This window comes from Phocoena phocoena, chromosome 16, assembly GCF_963924675.1.
Source record: "Phocoena phocoena chromosome 16, mPhoPho1.1, whole genome shotgun sequence".
NCBI lineage: Eukaryota > Metazoa > Chordata > Mammalia > Artiodactyla > Phocoenidae > Phocoena > Phocoena phocoena.
In genome coordinates this window covers 71,588,782-71,611,337 of record NC_089234.1, presented here as the reverse complement: position 1 = coordinate 71,611,337, position 22,556 = coordinate 71,588,782, and the positions used below count along the sequence as shown (strand labels likewise).

The 22,556-nt window shown below is 40.6% G+C and overlaps 1 protein-coding gene across 1 annotated transcript in view; it reads right to left on the bottom strand.

Moving 5' to 3' along the window:
• Nucleotides 1-16,781, bottom strand: part of SLC16A9 (solute carrier family 16 member 9) — a 41,333-nt gene extending 24,552 nt beyond the window's left edge. The window contains exon 1 of the mRNA XM_065893929.1: nucleotides 16,586-16,781. Coding sequence (XP_065750001.1) covers nucleotides 16,586-16,781 — 196 coding nt within the window. The remainder of the gene's footprint in view (nucleotides 1-16,585) is intronic.
• Nucleotides 16,782-22,556: the final 5,775 nt, after the last annotated feature.

Here is a 22,556-nt window from a genome sequence, read left to right as displayed (position 1 = left end):
ACTATTTTATTCTCATCCTCAGAACCAGGGTATTTCTAGACTTGATTTACACAGATTTAAACCACAATAGCCCCAGGTTTCATCAATAACAATTAGGGCAAAGTATAACTGGAAGTGACCAGTGAGTCACATCGACAAAACTGACACATTTATGTGTTTAGCTCTTCCTAGTAACAGGCAAGTTCTCCAAGATGATAAACCATAGATTACTCCTCAGCACTCCTCATCTGAATTACTCAGATTCATTAAATCAAAGGACTACTCTCAGGGGAGATTTCTTATGAGGCTTCAGGTCTTTTACTTTGCAGAAGGGACCTTTGGAACAAAAGGTACTTAACTTGTAATATGAACCAGTAACTCCACTCCTTGGAATCTATAAAATTTTAGAAAAAAAGGGAGAGAGGAACGTCATCACTGGGTTGCCAATTTTCCTATTTTGACAAGTAAAGACATTTTTTAAGGTAATAACTATCTATTATCACTGTCATTTCATTAAAGAGGAAGAAGGAATATTTTAATAAGGAAATAGTGAGAAGGATACAATTTCAGCGTAAAACGGAAGCCAGTAAGAAGTTACACACACACACACACACACACACACACTACATATCACTGCCTTTATATTCATTTTGTTTGTTTATTTGTTTGTTTTGTAATGTATCAGTCTGGTTTTAGAGTCAGGATAATTTTAACCTTATAAATGAGTTTGAACAGTGTTCCTTTCTAGAAACCGAGAATGACCTCTGGGCAAAGGCTAGTGAAGAAATGAGGACTTCAGTCCTACAGCCACACAGAATTGAATTTAGCTAACAACCTAGTGAGCCTTAAAATGGACTTTCCCTCAGTCTCCGGATAAGGGCCGAGAACAGCTGACACCCTGATTTTGGCCTTCTGAGACCCTAAGCAGCGTACCCAGCCAAGTCTGCCAGACTTCTGTCCTGGAAAACGGTTATAGAAATTATAATTTTTCCTTAGTATACAAATTTAAAGCTTACATTGCCCACTAATCACAACTTTGGCTTAATGAAAAAAATAATATATTATTTTCATTATCAATCAGTTCAAAAGATTGCCTAATTTTCCTTGTGTTTTTTTCTATTTGAGGATTTTTATAAATAGGTGAAGAAATTTCCTAAAAAAAAAAAAAAGAGGATAGTTACACACACACACTACATATCACTGCCTTTATATTCATTTTGCCTTTCATAAAAAGTCTTCTTGAACTCACGGTTGTATGTGTATTGGGGTTTAGGGGCCATTATTACTACCTTCTGCCTGGGTGATTAATCTTGATCGGTTGGATGAACTGAAAATGCTACGTAGCAGAGCTAGCAGTCAGAACAGAAGACGGGTCTGAGGATGGCAGGTGGCAGGTGGGGCGCTAAGACGTATGCAGGGCTCTTAAAAGATATTCCGTTCTCCTGCATAGTAGCCTGGCAACATCTTTGGCACAATGCTGACACGTTCCCTCAAAAAAGGTAAGAATCTATATATTAGGGAGTAACTCTATAAACCAAGGGTCTCCAACCTCTGGGCCACAGACCAGTACTGGTCCTGAGGCCTGTTAGGAACCAGGCCGCACAGCAGGAGGTGAGTGGTGGGCGAGCGAGCACAGCGTCATCTGCCGCTCCCCACCGCTCACATTACTGCCTGAACCATCTCCCACTCCATGGAAAAATTGTCTTCCACGAAACCAGTCCCTGGTGCCAAAAAGGTCAGGGACTGTTGCTATAAACCCAAGTGATGAATGAGGAACGAAAGGAGGATGCGGTCGGACTTTCAAGCCTTACAACCTCTTAAATACAAAACGAAACAAAAACATAAAATCATTTGTTAATGGTCATCTGCAAATCAGACTGATTGATATCATTCTCAGCCAATGAGGGGAATTAAATGAAGGAAATGAAAATGAAAACTCTTGCGGAAAAAGTGTTTTGTTATGATCAAGGGTGAATTAGAAAATGAGAAGGATGAGAAGATGTGGTACATATATACAACAGAATATTACTCAGCCATAAAAGAGAACAAAATAATGCCATTTGCAGTGACATGGATGGACCTAGAGCTGATCATACTAAGTGAAGTAAGTCAGACAAAGACAAATATCATATGATACTGCTTTTCGTGGAATCTAAAAAATGGTACAAATGAACTTATTTACAAAACAGAGTCACAGATGTAGAAAACAAACTTATGGTTACCAAGGGGGAAAGGAGGGGAGGGATAAATTGGGAGACTGGGATTGACATATATACACTACTATATATAAAATAGATAACTAATAAGAACCTACTGTATAGCACAGGGAACACTACTCGGTGTTCTGTAATGACCTATATGGGAAAAGAATCTAAAAAAAGAGTGGATATATGCATATGCATATGTATAACTGATTCACTTTGCTGTACAGCAGAAACTAACACAACACTGAAAATCAACTATACCCCCCAAAAAATTATTTTTTAAAAAAAGAAAGAAAATGAGAAGGATGAGCTGTTCTAAGGAAGTCAGAATGATGTACACGTTAAGGGATGAAACTGTTTCCTTTAGCCCTTCAGGGTAATGTGGGAAGAAATGGAGTTAAATTTTTGCTGGCTATTAAAATTAATAGGAAGAATACACATCTTTAAAAGTTTGTTAGTAACATAAATTTAGGTCTGCATTAATCAAACAAAAGAGTAAATATTTGACCATTACCATTCCTTCACTATTTACCAAGCATCCATTAGAGCAGCACTGCTGCAAAACAGAAAGATAAGGAGGCACACATGGAATTTTAAACTTTCTACTAGCTACATTAGATAAATAAGAGGTAAAATTGATTTCAATAATATATTTTATCTAACCAAATACATCGAAAACATCATCATTTCAACATGATTAAAGAGATATTTTACACTCCTTTGTTTTGTACTAAGTCTTTGAAATTCACTGTGTATTTGTTACACTTATAGCACATCTCATCTTGGACTAGCCACATTTCAAGTGCCCAACAGCCACATGTGGCCAGTGCTTACTGTACTGGACCACACAGCACTGGAGTCCCATATCATGGTAGATAAGGACACAGAGAAGAAGACACAAAATTTCTGACCTAGACCAAAATGCAAAACAAACACATATCAAAACCTAAGGCCATGGGCAATAAGCACAAAAGAAAGGTTCAGATCATGTGTTTGGGGATTTCAGAAAAGGGAGATCACCATGGGCCAAAGAACTGAGCCTTGAACTGGGCTGTGAAGTATTGTCAAAAGAGATGAAAATACATTCTCAATGGAGAGAGGAGAATTATAATGTGGTTCTCCAAGTTGTAATTTTTATAAGACAGCTTTGGAAAAGAAATTATTCCCTTTGGGAAAGAAATCAACTTCCATGCACTTCTCTCTCCCAGAAAGTTTCAGAGAGTTCCCACAGTGGTAGGATGGCCAGGCCTACTGTCATAAGTATGCTGACGGTACAATGAGAAATAAATTATAGCAGTAACCAGGCTGTGTGCTTGTAGCACTGCAAGGATTTCCTAAGACAGCAGATTGATTAGGCCCACGAGTCCTATCCCTCTACTTACAAGGCGGGGAGCCCAACAAACTGGCAGGTTTCTCACTTCTTACTCCCCCCCCTTTTTTTTTTTTAATTTTTGGCCACACCCCGCAGCATGTGGGACCTTAGTTCCCCGACCAGGGAGGGAACCCGCGCCCCGCACTGGAAGGTGGAGTCTTAACCACTGGACCGCCAGGGAAGTCCCTGAGACCAGGAATTTTAAGTTCATCTTCCTGGGGAAGAAAAAGGCACTACTACAGAACCACACCCACTCAAATCCTTGCTCTCAAGTATACCGATCACCTTGCTTATCGGTTGCTTTGGTGTATCATGTACATTTGCCTTCTTCAAGTCAGCAAAACCTGCCAAGATTCTCACCAAACCCTAGACCTGCCTAGCACACTGGGAATGGGCCAATGTAACAGCATCCTTGTAGGAGGCAGGAATTCAGTCCTACGCAAGGAGTTAACAGGGGGTAAAACCGTACAGACAATGCTGAAAGCCAGCTCTGCCAACACTCACAACTCATGCGGCAAGCCTGTTGGCTACTGACTCATTATATTAACCCGGAGATAGAGGTACTGACTCATTAGGGATTTGAAGATCTTTGGAGGAATTAAAGACAAAAAAAAGAGAGAGGGAGGGGACTGTTAAATCTATCTGGAGTACAAAACTACAGAACAAAAGATCTCCCTGCTGTATCAGCACCTCTGTGGTCAGAAAAATGGTCCCACCCTTCTCCTTGAATGTGAAGCATAACACCCAACCAAAGCGTGCCTTCTCCCAACTTAAAACAATATAAGGCCATGATCGCCCTTTAGTTCAGTTACCTTCCATTCCTTCTGAATCCTTCAGGTTTCTACCAGAGAAACTGAACCAGAAGAAGACTTCCATTAAGAGATTTATTGTAAGGAACTGGCTTACGTGGTTTTGGGACCTGGCTAGGCAAGGACAGCATCCACAGGACTAGGCCTCAGGAAGGGCTGATTGGAACTCTCTCCCACAGGATGAAGCTATAGCCGTAGGCTGAATTTCTTCTTCTGGAAAAGCTCATTTCTACTCATAAAGACTTTCAGTGAATTGAATCAGATCCACCTAGATTATTTAATATAATCTCGCTTACTTCAAGTCAATTGATTATGGACTTGGAGCGCATCTATAAGATACCTTCACAGTGATACCTCCATGAGTGTTTGACTAACCGTGGAATGCAGCACTAGCCAAGTAGACACAGACTATCACAGCTCCTAACACATCACTCCTCCTGCAGCCAAATGTACTCTACCAGACTGCATCACCTGCAGCGCGATGCCAGGGCTTTGCATACGGGGACTCCGCGTGGACTGCCCTCTCCATGCCCATGCCTCTGGCCCAGCCCACCCTCCCCTCTGGACCACTTCACAGCCTATCTCTATAAAACTCCAGAGACTGCCTTGTTCTTGCTGTTCTTGGTATTTGTGGTGAAGTCTCAAGGCATTACTACCCTTTTTTTTTGTCTCTGCCCTGAGACTCTAAATCCCTTATAGCAGAGATGATGTCTGGGCCTCCCTAACACACAGGAGAAGAGATTCTCTGAGTGTGCGTGATGACGGTGTGTAACTGAGGGAGGCCGAATCCTTGATATTCAGCTTTCTTCATCCTAAGGATCATCTGGAAAAACAATTCAGATGAGAGGTCTACTTCTTAGTATTTTCTCAATTACTCAAGTTTCAAAGAGAAAGAATTAAGGTTATAAAGAGTATAAAGTTAAGAATTGCATGTCTTTCAGCTATTCTTAGCTACTGTCCAAATCTGGGTTTGTTAAAGACAATGGGTGGGCCTTTAAATTCCAGATGCTTAGATACAATCTTGACAGCTCTCCCTCCTGCCCATCCCCCTAGAAATGTCTTTGTCTTTCAGGCTGAAGGGTCCCTTTCTTTTTTTTTTTTTTCTTTGCGGTACGCGGGCCTCTCACTGCTGTGGCCTCTCCCGCTGCGGAGCACAGGCTCCGGACGCGCAGGCTCCGCAGCATGTGGGATCTTCCCGGACCAGGCCACGAACCCGTGTCCCCTGCATCGGCAGGCGGACTCTCAACCACTGCGCCACCAGGGAAGCCCGGTCCCTTTCTTTTGCAGATTCCACAGTTTGGCTGGGACTGCCTGGGAGAGTAATTTTATTTGTGGGGGATCGTTGTTCTTTAATAACTAATATTTGTTGAGTACCTACCATATGCCGAGCACCATCTCAAGTATTCTACATGGCAATCATATAAGGTAGGTACTTTTATTTTTTATTTGTTTATATTTTTGGCTGTGCCGCGCAGCATGCAGAATCTTAATTCCCCAACCAAGGATGGAACCCATGCCCCCTGCAGTGGAAGATGTGGAGTCTTAACCACTGGACCACCAGGGAAGTCCCAGGTAGGTACTTTTATTATCTCCAATTTAAAGATGAAGAAACAGACTTAACAGGTTAGAAAAACCATTGCTTGGGTGTCCATCTTTGTCTCCTTTTTTTTCCAATCTTCCTCTTAGACAATGTGTTCATCTTGGGCAGGTCACTAAACCTTAAGGACAATAATGCCTATTTCAGTGTGTTATTATGAGGATCGACCAAGATCAAGTAAGTAAAGGTGGCTGGTATTGAGCCAGGCACACAAGGGGCACTTTTTGGGTTTTTGTGTTTTTTTTTTTTTTTTTTTTTGCGGTACGCGGGCCCCTCCCGTTGCGGAGCACAGGCTCCGGACGCGCAGGCGCAGCGGCCGTGGCTCCCGGGCCCAGCCGCTCGGCGGCACGTGGGATCCTCCCGGACCGGGGCACGAACCCGCGTCCCCTGCTTCGGCAGGCGGACTCCCAACCACTGCGCCACCAGGGAAGACCAAGGGGCACTTTTTGAACTAAAGGGACAAGTACATGAAAAGCAGCCTTTGTATGTTGCTTAGCAAATGTACCTCTGCTGTGCTTACTCAATTATAAATCTCCAGAGGTCGGATCACAGAACTAGTCAAGGACGACACCTACCAGGCCTTCTCTGGACAAAACTGGGTAAAGAAAACAACTCATGTTCCTCACAGCTACGATATGGCTTGCTGCATCAGAATCACCTGGGTAACTAGTTAAAAAGAAGATTCCTGGGACCACCCTCCGTCCCCACCTCACAGCACCGATGAGTAAGAAACTGGCTTTTTAGACAAGCTCAAGTAATTCATATATACTCCTGATTTTAAGAGCAACTATCAAAGATGTATTTATGTAAATATATAATACATATATATATAAATCAAAAAGGATGCAAAGATGTCCGTTTATGTGTTTATTCCCCAGAATTGGGGCCACTGGACACAATTTGTCACGGTTTACATGGCATACACAGTGACACATTCAAGCAGACAGAAAGCTACAAGAGTTCCCTGTATAAATATGTCAGCACCAATATACATTTGAGAATCATCAAGGAGTGCAAGACTGCCATCTAAGCAGAGAGGGCTTAAGCCAGTGGTAGCTCCCAACTGAAAATCACTTTGGGGGCTTGAAAAAGAGTCACGTATGTGGGCCCCACTGCAGACTGACTGAATTAGAATGTCTGAGGGTCAAATCCAAGCATTTACATGCTGAAATCTTTCTACAGATGATTCTGATTATCTCCCTGGTTAAGAATCACTGACAATCATGATGAGATGTACTTTTCCTATTTCCAAGGTAGGACCGGATCCGATCCGTTTGTTTTCGTGTAGAAGAAAGTTGTCCACAAAGTACATGATGAATGTGGCTCAAACACCGCTAGACGCCCTCTTGCTAATACTGTATTACATAGCTTTCAGGATTTGTCCCTTCATTTATGCTATGAAGAGCCAAGGGAAGCCGACAACACAGATACTCAGTGGCCACTAACTTAAGTGCACACAGGCATGTACACAAACACACACCCGTAAGTCTTAGCTCTCCAGTCATCATTTTTTTCTCACTGCTTCCTCATTCTGGAACCCTTTGGTCTCCGTATTCTATGTTTATCTGCAAAAGCTCTGATTAGCTGCTTCGAGGGTCTTCTCATCTAGCTGAAGACACTGAAGATAAGTTACTTGCACGAGGTCCCTCAGCTACAGGGTGGTACAGCCAGGACTCAGATTAGCTCTGACTTCAGCCCAACACTCCTCCAGTACTTGTTCATTCCCTGGACGTTTGCTGGGATGCTCTCTCTCTCCAGCCCATCAAGCGGGGCTGGCCTCGTAGGCACGCAACCAATGCCGCTGCCCGGACTCAGCTCTGAGAAGGGCCGTGCACTTGGTCTGCTGCCCTGCTGCTGCTGTCTTGAAATTCTTAACTTCTGTAACTGGAGGCCTTGCATTTTCATTTTGCACGTGGTATTGCAAATTATGTAGCTGGTCCCGCCTACAAGTGAAGGGAGCTGCTTGTGGCCCCTGAGACAGACTGGTCCATCCACCTAGGAACCTGCAGAAAGTGGAGAGCTGCAGTTCAGTTTTCAGAGCCTCAGCATCGGCTCTGACCACCAATACCCCATCCATCCCTAAGAAGATCTCAGCTTCCCTGACCACCTCAAACCCTCAAGTCTTACCTGGACAGACTTCCTGAAAAACAGCTTTGTTCTCCAAGTATGTGCTAACAGAGATAGCATTTCAATTACCCTTTGACCTGTGCTGGAAGGCAAGGTAATTGAACTTCTGTTTAACTTTGTATTTGTTAATAGAAACGATGACTAATTGGGACTTCCCTGGTGGTCCAGTGGTAAAGAATCTGCCTTCCAATGCAGGGGACTCAGGGTTCGATCCCTGGTCGGGGAACTAAGATCCCACATGCCACGGGGCAACTAAGCCCGCGCACTGCAACTACTGAGCTCTTGCGCCTCAAGGAGAGAGCCTGCGTGCCGCAAACTACCGAGCCCATGTGCTCTGGAACCCGCACACCACAACTAGAGAGCCCACGCGCCCTGGAGCCTGCCCACTACAACTAGAGAGAGAAAACCTGCTGCTACAACTAGAGAGAAGCCCGTGCCACAAAGAAGAGCCTGCACCACAGTGAAAGATCCTGCATGCCTCAACAAAGATCCCGCATGCCGCAACTAAGACCCGACACAGCCAAAAAAGAAATGACTAATAGGAGAACATTTAAAAATTCTCTTCTCACCAGATCATTTTCTAAAAATTATATTCTCAAACATATCAATCATCATCCACTTGTACTTTGACAGCTTTACAAACAATCCACATTTTGAAAAACTCTTTCAAACAAATCTTGGCAAATGTTTCCTGCTTTTCTGACGCTTATAATGACAGTGTTATTTTCATTTGTTTAGTTATGTTTAGTTCTCTTATCCGACGTGGCCACATGATCCAGCATTGTTTTTCAAGTCTTGTTTTTAATTTAACAAGTAATTCATCAATTGGAAGCAACTATTTTTGTTTTGTTTTGTTTTAAGAAGTCCCCTTTAGTGATCAGGAAAGATAACAGATTTAAAAGAAGGAATGGCCAATGCATTTTCTTTGTAAATCATTTTAGAGTTGAAAAATACCTTATAAATCACCACACTCACTGTCCTTATTTTCCCCATAAGAATAGAGATTGTAAGTTTCTGTTAAGCCAGCATGCTGTGGGCATGGACTAACGATTGTGGTGCAGATGAACGAAAGAAATACTATCTCTGGCCTGACGGGTTTTAATGCCACAACTAACCGCGTTTTCTGAGTGTGGATCCCTAAAGTGCCCTCCAAGGAAGGAGCCCCAGGAAGTCAGTCCTTGGGACCGTCTGGGAACAGACTGGAAACAACCGTCCAGCCTCTCCAGCCCCCCGTTTCAGATGCTGTTCTCCAATTGGTCGGCCATGTGATCTGCTGTGTGGATGAAAGGCTCTTGGTGCTCCAGCCAGGAGTCAGGGCTCTGCCTCTGAGGTAGGAGAGCCAACTTCAGGACACTGGTCAACAAGAGACCTCCCAGCTCCACATAATATTAAACGGTGGAAATATCCCAGAGACCTCCATCTTAACACCAGCACCCAGCTTCACTCAACGACCAGCAAGCCACAGTGCTGGACAACCTATGCCAAACAACTAGCAAAACAGGAACACAACCCCACCCATTAGCAGAGAGGCTGCCTAAAATCATAATAAGGCCACAGACACCCCAAAACACACCACCAGACGTGAACCTGCCCACTAGAGAGACAAGATCCAGCCTCATCCAGCACAACACAGGCACTAGTCCCCTCCACCAGGAAGCCTACACAACCCACTGAAACAACCTTAGCCACTGGAGACAGACATCAAAAACAACGGGAACTACGAAAGTGCAGCCTGCAAAAAGGAGACCCCAAACACAGTAAGATAAGCAAAATGAGAAGACAGAAAAACACACAGCAGATGAAGGAGCAAGATAAAAACCCACCAGACCTAACAAATGAAGAGGAAATAGGCAATCTACCTGAAAAAGAATTCAGAATAATGATAGTAAGGATGATCCGAAATCTTGGAAGTAGAATGGACAAAATGCAAGAAACAGTTAACAAGGACCTACAAGAACTAAAGATGAAACAGGCAACGATGAACAACGCAATAAATGAAATTAAAAGCACTCTAGATAGGATCAATAGCAGAATAACTGAGGCAGAAGAACGGATAAGTGACCTGGAAGATAAAGTAGTGGAAATAACTACTGCAGAGCAGAATAAAGAAAAAAGAATGAAAAGAACTGAGGACAGTCTCAGAGACCTCTGGGACAACATGAAACGCACCAACATTCGAATTATAGGGGTTCCAGAAGAAGAAGAAAGAAAGAAAGGGACTGAGAAAATATTTGAAGAGATTATAGTTGAAAACTTCCCTAATATGGGAAAGGAAATAGTTAATCAAGTCCAGGAAGCACAGAGAGTCCCATACAGGATAAATACAAGGAGAAACACGCCAAGACACATATTAATCAAACTGTCAAAAATTAAATACAAAGAAAGCATATTAAAAGCAGCAAGGGAAAAACAACAAATAACACACAAGGGTATCCCCATAAGGTTAACAGCTGATCTCTCAGCAGAAACCCTACAAGCCAGAAGGGAGTGGCAGGACATACTGAAAGTGATGAAGGAGAAAAGCCTGCAACCAAGACTACTCTACCCAGCAAGGATCTCATTCACATTTGATGGAGAAATTAAAACCTTTACAGACAAGCAAAAGCTGAGAGAGTTCAGCACCACCAAACCAGCTTTACAACAAATGCTAAAGGAACTTCTCTAGACAAGAAACACAAGAGAAGGAAACGACCTATAGTAGCGAACCCAAAACAATATATAAAATGGGAATAGGAACATACATATCGATAATTACCTTAAATGTAAATGGACTAAATGCTCCCACCAAAAGACACAGATTGGCTGAATGGATACAAAAACAAGACCCTTATATATGCTGTCTACAAGAGACCCACTTCAGACCTAGAGACACATACAGACTGAAAGTAAGGGGATGGAAAAAGATATTCCATGCAAATGGAAACCAAAAGAAAGCTGGAGTAGCAATTCTCATATCAGACAAAATAGACTTTAAAATAAGGACTATTAAAAGGGACAAAGAAGGACACTACATAATGATCAAGGGATCGATCCAAGAAGAAGATATAACAATTGTAAATATTTATGCACCCAACATAGGAGCACCTCAATACATAAGGCAAATACTAACAACCATAAAAGGGGAGATCAACAGTAACACATTCATAGTAGGGGACTTTAACACCCCACTTTCACCCACGGACAGATCATCCAAAATGAAAATAAATAAGGAAACACAAGCTTTAAATGATACATTAAACAAGATGGACTTAATTGATATTTATAGGACACTCCATCCAAAAACAACAGAATACACATTTTTCTCAAGTGCTCATGGAACATTCTCCAGGATAGATCATATCTTGGGTCACAAATCAAGCCTTGGTAAATTTAAGAAAACTGAAATTGTATCAAGTATCTTTTCTGACCACAATGCCATGAGACTAGATATCAATTACAGGAAAAGATCTGTAAAAAATACAAACACATGGAGGCTAAACAATACACTACTTAATAATGAAGTGATCACTGAAGAAATCAAAGAGGAAATAAAAAAATACCTAAAAACAAATGACAATGGAGACACAACGACCCAAAACCTATGGGATGCAGCAAAAGCAGTTCTAAGGGGGAAGTTTATAGCAATACAAGCCCACCTTAAGAAGCAGGAAACATCTCGAATAAACAACGTAACCTTGCACCTCAAGCAATTAGAGAAAGAAGAACAAAAAAACCCCAAAGCTAGCAGAAGGAAAGAAATCATAAAAATCAGATCAGAAATAAATGAAAAAGAAATGAAGGAAACAATAGCAAAGATCAATAAAACTAAAAGCTGGTTCTTTGAGAAGATAAACAAAATAGATAAACCACTAGCCAGACTCATCAAGAAAAAAAGGGAGAAGACTCAAATCAATAGAATTAGAAATGAAAAAGGAGAAGTAACAACTGACACTGCAGAAATAAAAAAAATCATGAGAGATTACTACAAGCAACTCTATGCCAATAAAATGGACAATCTGGAAGAAATGGACAAATTCTTAGAAATGCACAACCTGCCAAGACTGAATCAGGAAGAAACAGAAAATATGAACAGACCAATCACAAGCACTGAAATTGAAACTGTGATTAAAAACCTTCCAACAAACAAAAGCCCAGGACCAGATGGCTTCACAGGTGAATTCTATCAAACGTTTAGAGAAGAGCTAACACCTATCCTTCTCAAACTCTTCCAAAATATAGCAGAGGGAGGAACACTCCCAAATTCCTTCTACGAAGCCACCATCACCTTGATACCAAAACCAGACAAGGATGTCACAAAGAAAGAAAACTACAGGCCAATATCACTGATGAACATAGATGCAAAAATCCTCAACAAAATACTAGCAAACAGAATCCAACAGCACATTAAAAGGATCATACACCATGATCAAGTGGGGTTTATTCCAGGAATGCAAGGATTCTTCAATATACGCAAATCTGTCAATGTGATAAACCATATTAACAAATTGAAGGAGAAAAACCATATGATCATCTCAATAGATGCAGAGAAAGCTTTCGACAAAATTCAACACCCATTTGTGATAAAAACCCTCCAGAAAGTAGGCATAAAGGGAACTTTCCTAAACATAATAAAGGCCATATATGACAAGCCCACAGCAAACATCATCCTCAATGGTGAAAAACTGAAAGCATTTCCACTAAGATCAGGAACAAGACAAGGTTGCCCACTCTCACCACTCTTATTCAACATAGTATTGGAAGTTTTAGCCACAGCAATCAGAGAAGAAAAGGAAATAAAAGGAATCCAAATTGGAAAAGAAGAAGTAAAGCTGTCACTGTTTGCAGATGACATGATACTATACATAGAGAATCCTAAAGATGCTACCAGAAAACTACTAGAGCTAATCAATGAATTTGGTAAAGTAGCAGGATACAAAATTAATGCACAGAAATCTCTGGCATTCCTATATACTAATGATGAAAAATCTGAAAGTGAAATCAAGAAAACACTCCCATTTACCATTGCAACAAAAAGAATAAAATATCTAGGAATAAACCTACCTAAGGATACGAAAGACCTGTATGCAGAAAATTATAAGACACTGATGAAAGAAAGTAAAGATGATACAAATAGATGGAGAGATATACCATGTTCTTGGATGGGAAGAATCAACATTGTGAAAATGACTCTACTACCCAAAGCAATCTACAGATTCAATGCAATCCCTATCAAACTACCACTGGCATTTTTCACAGAACTAGAACAAAAAATTTCGCAATTTGTATGGAAACACAAAAGACCCCGAATAGCGAAAGCAATCTTGAGAACAAAAAAAGGAGCTGGAGGAATCAGGCTCCCTGACTTCAGACTATATTACAAAGCAACAGTAATCAAGACAGTATGGTACTGGCACAAAATCAGAAAGATAGATCAGTGGAACAGGATAGAAAGCCCAGAGATAAACCCACGCACATATGGACACCTTATCTTTGATAAAGGAGGCAGGAATGTACAGTGGAGAAAGGACAGCCTCTTCAATAAATGGTGCTGGGAAAACTGGACAGGTACATGTAAAAGTATGAGATTAGATCACTCCCTAACACCATACACAAAAATAAGCTCAAAATGGATTAAAGACCTAAATGTAAGGCCAGAAACTATCAAACTCTTAGAAGAAAACATAGGAAGAACACTCTATGACATAAATCACAGCAAGATCCTTTCTGACCCACCTCCTAGAGTAATGGAAATAAAAACAAAAATAAACAAATGGGACCTAATGAAACTTCAAAGCTTTTGCACAGCAAAGGAAACCATAACCAAGACCAAAAGACAACCCTCAGAATGGGAGAAAACATTTGCAAATGAAGCAACTGACAAAGGATTAATCTCCAAAATTTACAAGCAGCTCATGCAGCTCAATAACAAAAAAACAAACAACCCCATCCAAAAATGGGCAGAAGACCTAAATAGACATTTCTCCAAAGAAGATATACAGAATGCCAACAAACACATGAAAGAATGCTCAACATCATTAATCATTAGAGAAATGCAAATCAAAACTACAATGAGATATCATCTCACACCAGTCAGAATGGCCATCATCAAAAAATCTAGAAACAATAAATGCTGGAGAGGGTGTGGAGAAAAGGGGACACTCTTGCACTGCTGGTGGGAATGTGAATTGGTTCAGCCACTGTGGAGAACAGTATGGAGGTTCCTTAAAAAACTACAAATAGAATTACCGTATGACCCAGCAATCCCACTACTTGGCATATACCCTGAGAAAACCAAAATTCAAAAAGAGTCATGTACCAAAATGTTCATTGCAGCTCTATTTACAATAGCCAGGACATGGAAACAACCTAAGCGCCCATCATCGGATGAATGGATAAAGAAGATGTGGCACATATACACAATGGAATATTACTCAGCCTTAAAAAGAAATGAAATTGAGCTATTTGTAATGAGATGGATAGACCTAGAGTCTGTCATACAGAGTGAAGTAAGTCAGAAAGAAAAAGACAAATACCGTATGCTAACACATATATATGGAATTTAAGGAAAAAAAATGTCATGAAGAACCTAGGGGTAAGATAGGAATTAAGACGCAGACCTACTGGAGAACGGACTTGAGGATATGGGGAGGGGGAAGGGTGAGTTTTGACAGGGCGAGAGAGAGTCATGGACATATACACACTAACAAATGTAGTAAGGTAGATAGCTGGGGGGAAGCAGCCGCAAGGCACAGGGATATTAGCTCGGTGCTTTGTGACCACCTGGAAGGGTGGGATGGGGAGAGTGGGAGGGAGGGAGACGCAAGAGAGAAGACATATGGGAACATATGTATATGTATGGCTGATTCACTTTGTTATAAAGCAGAAACTAACACACCATTGTAAAGCAATTATACCCCAATAAAGATGTTTAAAAAAAATAAATAAAAATAAAAAAATAAAAAATAAAACAATGATAAAAAAAAAAAAAAAGAATAGAGATTGTGATTTGCTCAATGAATCATGTAAAGGTCATAGCTCAGGATAAGACTCCAGGGCTACGTCTTAGCATATCTGTTCTTTTTAAAAAATTTTTATTGGAGTGTAGTTCACTTACAATGTTGTGTTACTTTCTGCTGTACAACAAACTGAATCAGTTATACATATTCATATATCCACTCTTTTTTAGATCCTATTCCCATATAGGCCATTACAGAGTATTGAACAGAGTTCCATGTGCTGTACAGTAGGTACTTATTAGTTATCTATTTTATATATAGTAGTGTGTATACAGCATGTCTGTTCTTCACTAGTTCCAAGTACGTTAGACTGATGATCACTAAATACTACTGCAGAGCTCAAACTATGACTCCAGAAACTGAAGTGCATATGATTTTGTCCTTAAAAAAAAAGCCGCTCTACTGTGCTGTCTATAGATGTTAAGAATCACTATTATATCATACTTGATAAATGTTTATCAAGAATATTATTTTTGGGGCTTCCCTGGTGGCACAGTGGTTAAGAATCAGCCTGCCAATGCAGGGGACACGGGTTCGATCCCTGGTCCGGGAAGATCCTACATGCCACGGAGCAACTAAGCCCATGCGCCACAACTACTAAGCCTGCGCTCTAGAGTCTGCAAGCCACAACTACTAAGCCCGCGGGCCAGAACTACTGAAGCCCGCGCGCCTAGAGCCCGTGAGCCACAACAAGAGAAGCCACCACGATGAGAAGCCCTCGCACCACAACGAAGAGTAGACCCCGCTCGCTGCAACTAGAGAAAGCCCACGCACAGCAACGAAGACCCAACGCAGCCAAATATAAATAAATAAATAAAATAAATTAAAAAAAAAAAGAATATTACTTTTGGAGACATTTTATGAAGGTCACACAAAATACATCACATACATCTTACACATAACACTATATTTAAATCCTTAATGTCATTATCATTGTTGAGAAGGGACTACTCTTTGTCATATCAAATTTTTCTTAAGAAGGTGACACAAATGTAGGACATGCGATCTGATCACGGTGTATCCGAATCAGAGAGGAGTAATTATGAATCATAGAGGAACTGTTCTCAGGACTGCTGAAAAATATTTGGTCCTTTGGTCACCAGCGTTCATCGCACATACCTGGATCACTGCCCTCATACCCTTGTATCTTTCTTATTTGTGGAAACGTGTGTCTCACTAGACTGAGCCTCTTAAAGGCAGAAATGATGTGTTTGCCATTCACCCTTTCATATCCAGCATCCAGCACACTGCCTGGCACACAGTAGCAAATAAATATATAAAGGAATGAATGAATGGACAACTGAATCTCTGATGGAATTCCTGTATTGTCACATAGATTTATGACAGTGAAAGAGTGGTTTATAATCTCAGTGAAGGCAGCAAAGTAGGTGCTATACTTTAAAAAAAGAAAACAGCCTCCTATGTCTTGCACAATGTGAATAATGCAGCAAATGTAATTAAATGATTAATGAGTGAGGAGAAGCATAAGTTTCTCCACTTACTTGCAAGCAAGCCAACTCCACTTGCAAGGGATCCGACCCAGGCTGTTTTTCCCTTCCCTTCACCAAAGGCGTCCAGCCATTCTATGTACAAGACGCCAACAGCTAGCGGAGATCCGTAACACAAAAACTGAGTAAAGAGGGAGGCCAGTACAATCACCCAGCCCCAGCCACCGTCAGGTGGCTTCTTAAATTCCATTGTAATGTGAGATCAAGGCGGTGTTTCTCTGTAGGTCCTAAGCAAAAACAAAAAGAAAAAAAGAAGAGCATATTTAGAGTGTAGCGAGGCATGGTATTTTAGATTAAAAATATCTCCTCCCAAATTGAAACATAAAAAAAGTTCTCTCAAAATATAAGAGGAAAAGGATAAAATATCATCGATATACCAAGTTAACTTTAAAATTTTGATTTCTGATTTGAATAAGTAATACATCCACATGTTTCCAAAAAGATGTTTTTTATATCATAAAAAGGATAAATTCGGAGTTTGGGATTAACATATACACACTACCATATATAAAATAGATAACCAACGGGGACCTACTGTATAGCACAGGGAACTCTATTCAATATTTTTGTAATAACCTAGAAGGGAAAAGACTCGGAATCACTGCCGTACACCTGAAACTCACACGACATTGTAAATCAACTATACTTCAATTTTTTAAAAAGGCATAGAGTGTAGAGTGTAAAGTCTTCTTCCCAAACTTGCCCCCGTTCACCAGGTTCCCACCCCAACCCAAGCACAGGAAATCACTGTTTTTGGTTTCCTGTAGCACGTTGAGTTCCCCAGGACACACTCTTACTTATTAGCAAGAGGAGGTTTACTAAAAGTGTTCTCTTTCTATGGAAGAGACCAGACAGCAGCAGAAGGTAAATTACCATGCAGCTTAAGGAAGGGGATTTCTAAAGCTGGCTGACCCTTCAGAGTTGCCCTGAGTTGGGGGTGGGAAGCTGGCCCTTCACACACCCATGTTGCTAATTCACTGATTGCAGGCCACCCCAGAAGGGGGCATGACCTCAGGTGAGGTGACTCTCTTCAAAAGAGGCAACCATTACCCATGGGGTTTGTTCCCTGAAGGACAACTGTCAGCAGCCCTTCAGCTGCTTCAGCAAGAAATCTTTCATTCCTAAGGGGGTCTGGAGGCAGCACATCACAATGTTCACACTCGATTATCCTTCCAGAGTTTCTTTATGAATATGCAAGCAAAACCAAGAAAATAGTCTTAGATTTCCTTTTTTCAACAAAAAGTGGATATTGTACATTCTATTCCATGCCTTGTTTTATTCACTTAACATCCTCGGGAACGCTTCCCTATCAACACATAGAGAGCATCCTTAGTCTTCTTTCTTAAATACACACATATGGCTGTATACTTGTTTGTTTGTTTTCCTTATTGAATAGGCAAAACATTCACATGGTTCAAAAATGAAAAAAAATGACAACGAATATACAGTCTCCATCTACCTAGTTCCTACCAAACTTCCATTCTCTCCACCAGTAACCAATGCTTCTTGTTTCTTTTATATCCTTCCAGAATTAATTTATGAGTACATAAGTTAACTCATATACAGATTTCCCCTAATTTTTTTTTTTTTTTTTTTGGCGGTATGCGGGCCTCTCACCGTTGTGGCCTCTCCCGCCGCGGAGCACAGGCTCCGGACGCGCAGGCCCAGCGGCCATGGCCCACGGGCCCAGCCGCTCCGCGGCACACGGGATCCTCCCGGACCGGGGCACGAACCCGTGTCCCCTGCATCGGCAGGCGGACCCTCAACCACTGCGCCACCAGGGAAGACTTCCTCTAATTTTTTACACACAAAAAAATAGCACATTATATACATTGGTGTGTGTCTTGCTTTTTTTCACTTGACAAATACCTTGCAATGCATACATAGTAACCTTCCTCATCCTTTCTTTCTGCTACATTGTGTTCCAGTAATTCTTAATTGTTTAACCAGTCCCCATGGCTTCCAATGAAAAACAATGCCGCAGTGAATAACCTTACATACACATTTATCTTCCTACATACCTGTCAGGAATTGCTGAGTCAATTACAAATATACATTTGTAGCTGTAATTAGCATTAGCAAATTGAGTTCAAGGGATTAAACGGATTAAAGGGATTTAGCATTAGCAAATTGAGTTCAAGGGATTAAACGGTGTGTTGTGAAACTTCTCGATTTTTGCCAATATGTTCGCTTTAAAACAGTATTTCATTATAGTTTTAATTTGCATTTCTCAACATTCTCTGAATGATGTGTGTCGTTCCATAGGTGAAAAGCCATTTGTAATTCGTATCTAATTCTTGGGAATATATGGGTGTTTCTGGATTTTTCTTTCTGTTCCACTGATCTGTCTATTCACTCACCATACCACATTTGTTTAACTACTAAGTCTTTTTTCTTTCCGGCCGCGCCACGAGGCTTGTAGGGTCCTAGCTCCCCGAGCAGAGATTGAAGCCGCGCCCTCGGCAGTGAGAGCGCAGAGTCCTAACCACTGGACCACCAGGGAATGCCCTAAGTCTTTTTAATATATTTTAAGTCCCAGTGGAAATAGTTCCTTCCCTCTCTCTCCATCATTGCACACCTTTTCAATATTTTCTTGGTTCCTCTTGTTTGTTTACTTTTTATATGAACTTCAGAATCCGTTTGTCTGCTTCTAAAAGAAATCTGATGGTGTTTTCATTAGGACTGAGTTAAATTATAAATTGATTTAAGGAAAAATACTCCTTTTATGATGTTGAATCTTTCTACCTTCCATTTCATATCTTTCCATTTGTTCAAGTCTATTTTTGTGTTCTTAGTGTTTAAAATTTTCCCCAACATTTCTTTTTATTTTATTTTTATATATCTTATCCTTTTTGCTAATATTATAATTGGGCTTATTTCTTTGATTTGTTTTCTGTTTGTATATGTAAAAGCTATTAATATCTGTATGTTAATTTTGGACTCCACTACCTTACTATAAAATCTCTTGTTTGAAGTAGATTTTTGCATGATTCTCTTGGACACATACAATCTTTAATACAATACAGTTATATAACCATCTACAAACAGTGGTAGTTTTACCCCCAACTTTGGATTTGTACGCGTCTATCTAACTTCCTTCTTTTGCCTTTGCCTGGGACAAGCATCTAGAATAACGTTAAATAATAAGAGTACACATCGTTGTCTAGTTCCTAAATTCAATGGGAAAGCCTTCAAGTGTCATGGTGCTGCTTCCGAGGCTGCGATAGATATATTTCACAAAGTTAAGGAAAAAAGTCTCTACTTTTGAGCATTATAATAAAGTTTTGGGTTTTTTTTTTTTTTTTTTTTTTTGCGGTACGCGGGCCTCTCACTGTTGTGGCCTCTCCCGTTGCGGAGCAACAGGCTCCGGACGCGCAGGCTCAGAGGCCATGGCTCAAGGGCGCAGCCGCTCCGCGGCATGTGGGATCTTCCCGGCCCGGGGCACGAACCCGTGTCCGCTGCATCGGCAGGCGGACTCTCAACCACTGTGCCACCAGGGAAGCCCTATTATAAAGAATGTTTATTAAACTTTTCTGAAATGCATTTCCAGTGCATAGGGAGATAATTATGATTTGCTCCTTTTAATTTTCAATATAACAAAATCTGTATTTTCTACTAGTGAACGATACTTGAATCAGTAGACTAAATCCTCCCTGGTTCATGCCCTACTTTGATTATGTCAGTCTATTTGAGGGAGGGTTAAATTCATAAGTGAGATTTGTCTCTTTTCGTTTTTACTTTTGACTAGGTTTTGGTATCAAAATGATATTTTAAAGGAATTTGAAACATTCATTCTTTATAAGTTCTGAAACAGTTTACATGGCAATGGATTTGGAGGCCCAGGCCTGAACTTCCTGCCCCCAACAGGGCCTCCCACTTAATCCTCACCTCCCGTCTCTCTTCACCATGCCAGGTTTACAGTCAGGTTCAACAGCCTTCTTTGTGCACAGATTTTTGCCAAACCATCCCCTTGGCTGTAGTTTCATCAGATAATAGGTAAAGAGAGTAGGAATATCATTCATCCATTCATGCATATCCCTAATTAGATGGTGAGGCATGTGGCTACCTTAAGAGAGTCATAGTTACACCCATCAATTTACCTGAGCCTCAGTGAATTTCTCTATTTTGACATTCAAAGCCCTGGGCAAAAATCATGTCACCACCTGCCATAGGATTTTGTACGAATTTACTTTCAATATTTCATAACTGAAAACTGAAAGATATTACAATCTGTGCACAAAAGTGTGGAGTATAAAATCCAGTCTCCCAGAACACATGATTGTGTTAGCAGACAGAATACTCTAAACTTCCAAATATCGAAACCCTCTGAAGTGTTCAGATATGCCCCTTCATCAGAAGTTTACTCTCTCCAGTACCTACTCTATTGTAAAAGTAAATAATAAAATTCTGTTCCTCCTAATGACAATGTAGTACTCTGAAATTCCTGTTTAGAATACCTTTTAAAGAAAAGACAGCCTTAATTTCCTAAACTAGATAATATATGATAGCAATTGCCAAACACCTAATGAGACTAAAAGACTGTATAAAAACAAATGCATAAGACACTGTCCTTCATTTAAATCTTCAAATTACAGCACCCCAGGAAAAGTACACGTTTACAAAGCAAAGCACCACAATCATAAATAAAGCCAGTATTTTCTGGAGGGCAGGGGGGAAGGCAGTGAAAGGGTGAGGAACATCTCCCTTGCCAGTTTGCAAACTGAAGTAGACAGAAATGCCTTTATACACCAAGTACCTTTGCCTTGCTTTGTTTTGCTTTTGCCTTGCCTCGGGTGACATTTCAACACATAGGACAGAAGCCAGAGAAATTCTTCTCACAGTAAATATTTGGGAGAGCAAACCTTTGAAATACAAAGCTTCCATATATATCAACTTAGACTAGAAAGACGAGTTTTTATAAAGAGTTGGCTAAGAGCTTCTGACCTTTAATTGTCACGTAGTTTGAGATACTTGTAGCCTGAAGAGAACATGGTGAAAAATACCATTTAGTGATTTCTTGTTTTCTGTCAGGGCAACACATTTCTCCTGTAATTTCCGCTATTCCTTAGATGTCGCCCACCTGCTAGTTCTCTGATATTCTATGTTCTGTAAGGGGATTTCACAAATAGACTAGCCTTTCCTCCCTGCTGTAATGGTACTCAGTTTCCTTTGGAGCACGTGGATCTTCCTCATGGGTAGATGGTTGGTGGGACTATTAATCAAGGTTCCTTGATCTTGACCTATAGAGTAGAACCTGATCCAAACAAGGCCAGTAGGACCTCTCTCCCAGGATCCTGAATCTCAAGTGAAATCCTCTAATAAAAGAAAAATATTTGGAGTTTATTGATCCCAGTGGTGGTGCATTAAAGAAACCCTCTGTCAGATCCTACTACCTTTGCTCCCTAGGGATACCCAAGCCTGGTTTCTCCAGCCTTCCATTTCATTCTATGAGCTAACATAGTAAATTATTTTGTTAAGTTAGCTGGTATTTGTTTCTTTTAAGTGCAACAGAATAAACATGTGAGTATGCAGTAATTTCAAGTTGATTACTTTAACCATCCATACCCTGCTTGATCCTATTTGGGCAAAAGGTTAAGCTTAAGAGTATAGTCTCTGACCACAAATACAGGAAATATAGATACGCCATACCTTTTTTTCTGAAAATTTCATCTTATTAATCCTCCTTCTTGACAACTTATGATCCAATATGATAAAATGCCTTCCCTGGCATCCTTGTACATAAAAAGTCTAAATTAACTGAAATTTCCACTAAGCCCACTTATCCTAATATTTACAGAAATGCAGTGTTATTTATAAAAATGGAATCTTCATTGAAAAAGCTTTTTGATCACTTTCAATTTAAATTACATTGCACTCAATACCAAAGGAAATCAGAAGGAAGATAAGGCATCGCCCTTGCCATCTAGGAGCTTATAACCCCATTAGGAAGGTAAGATACGCTCAC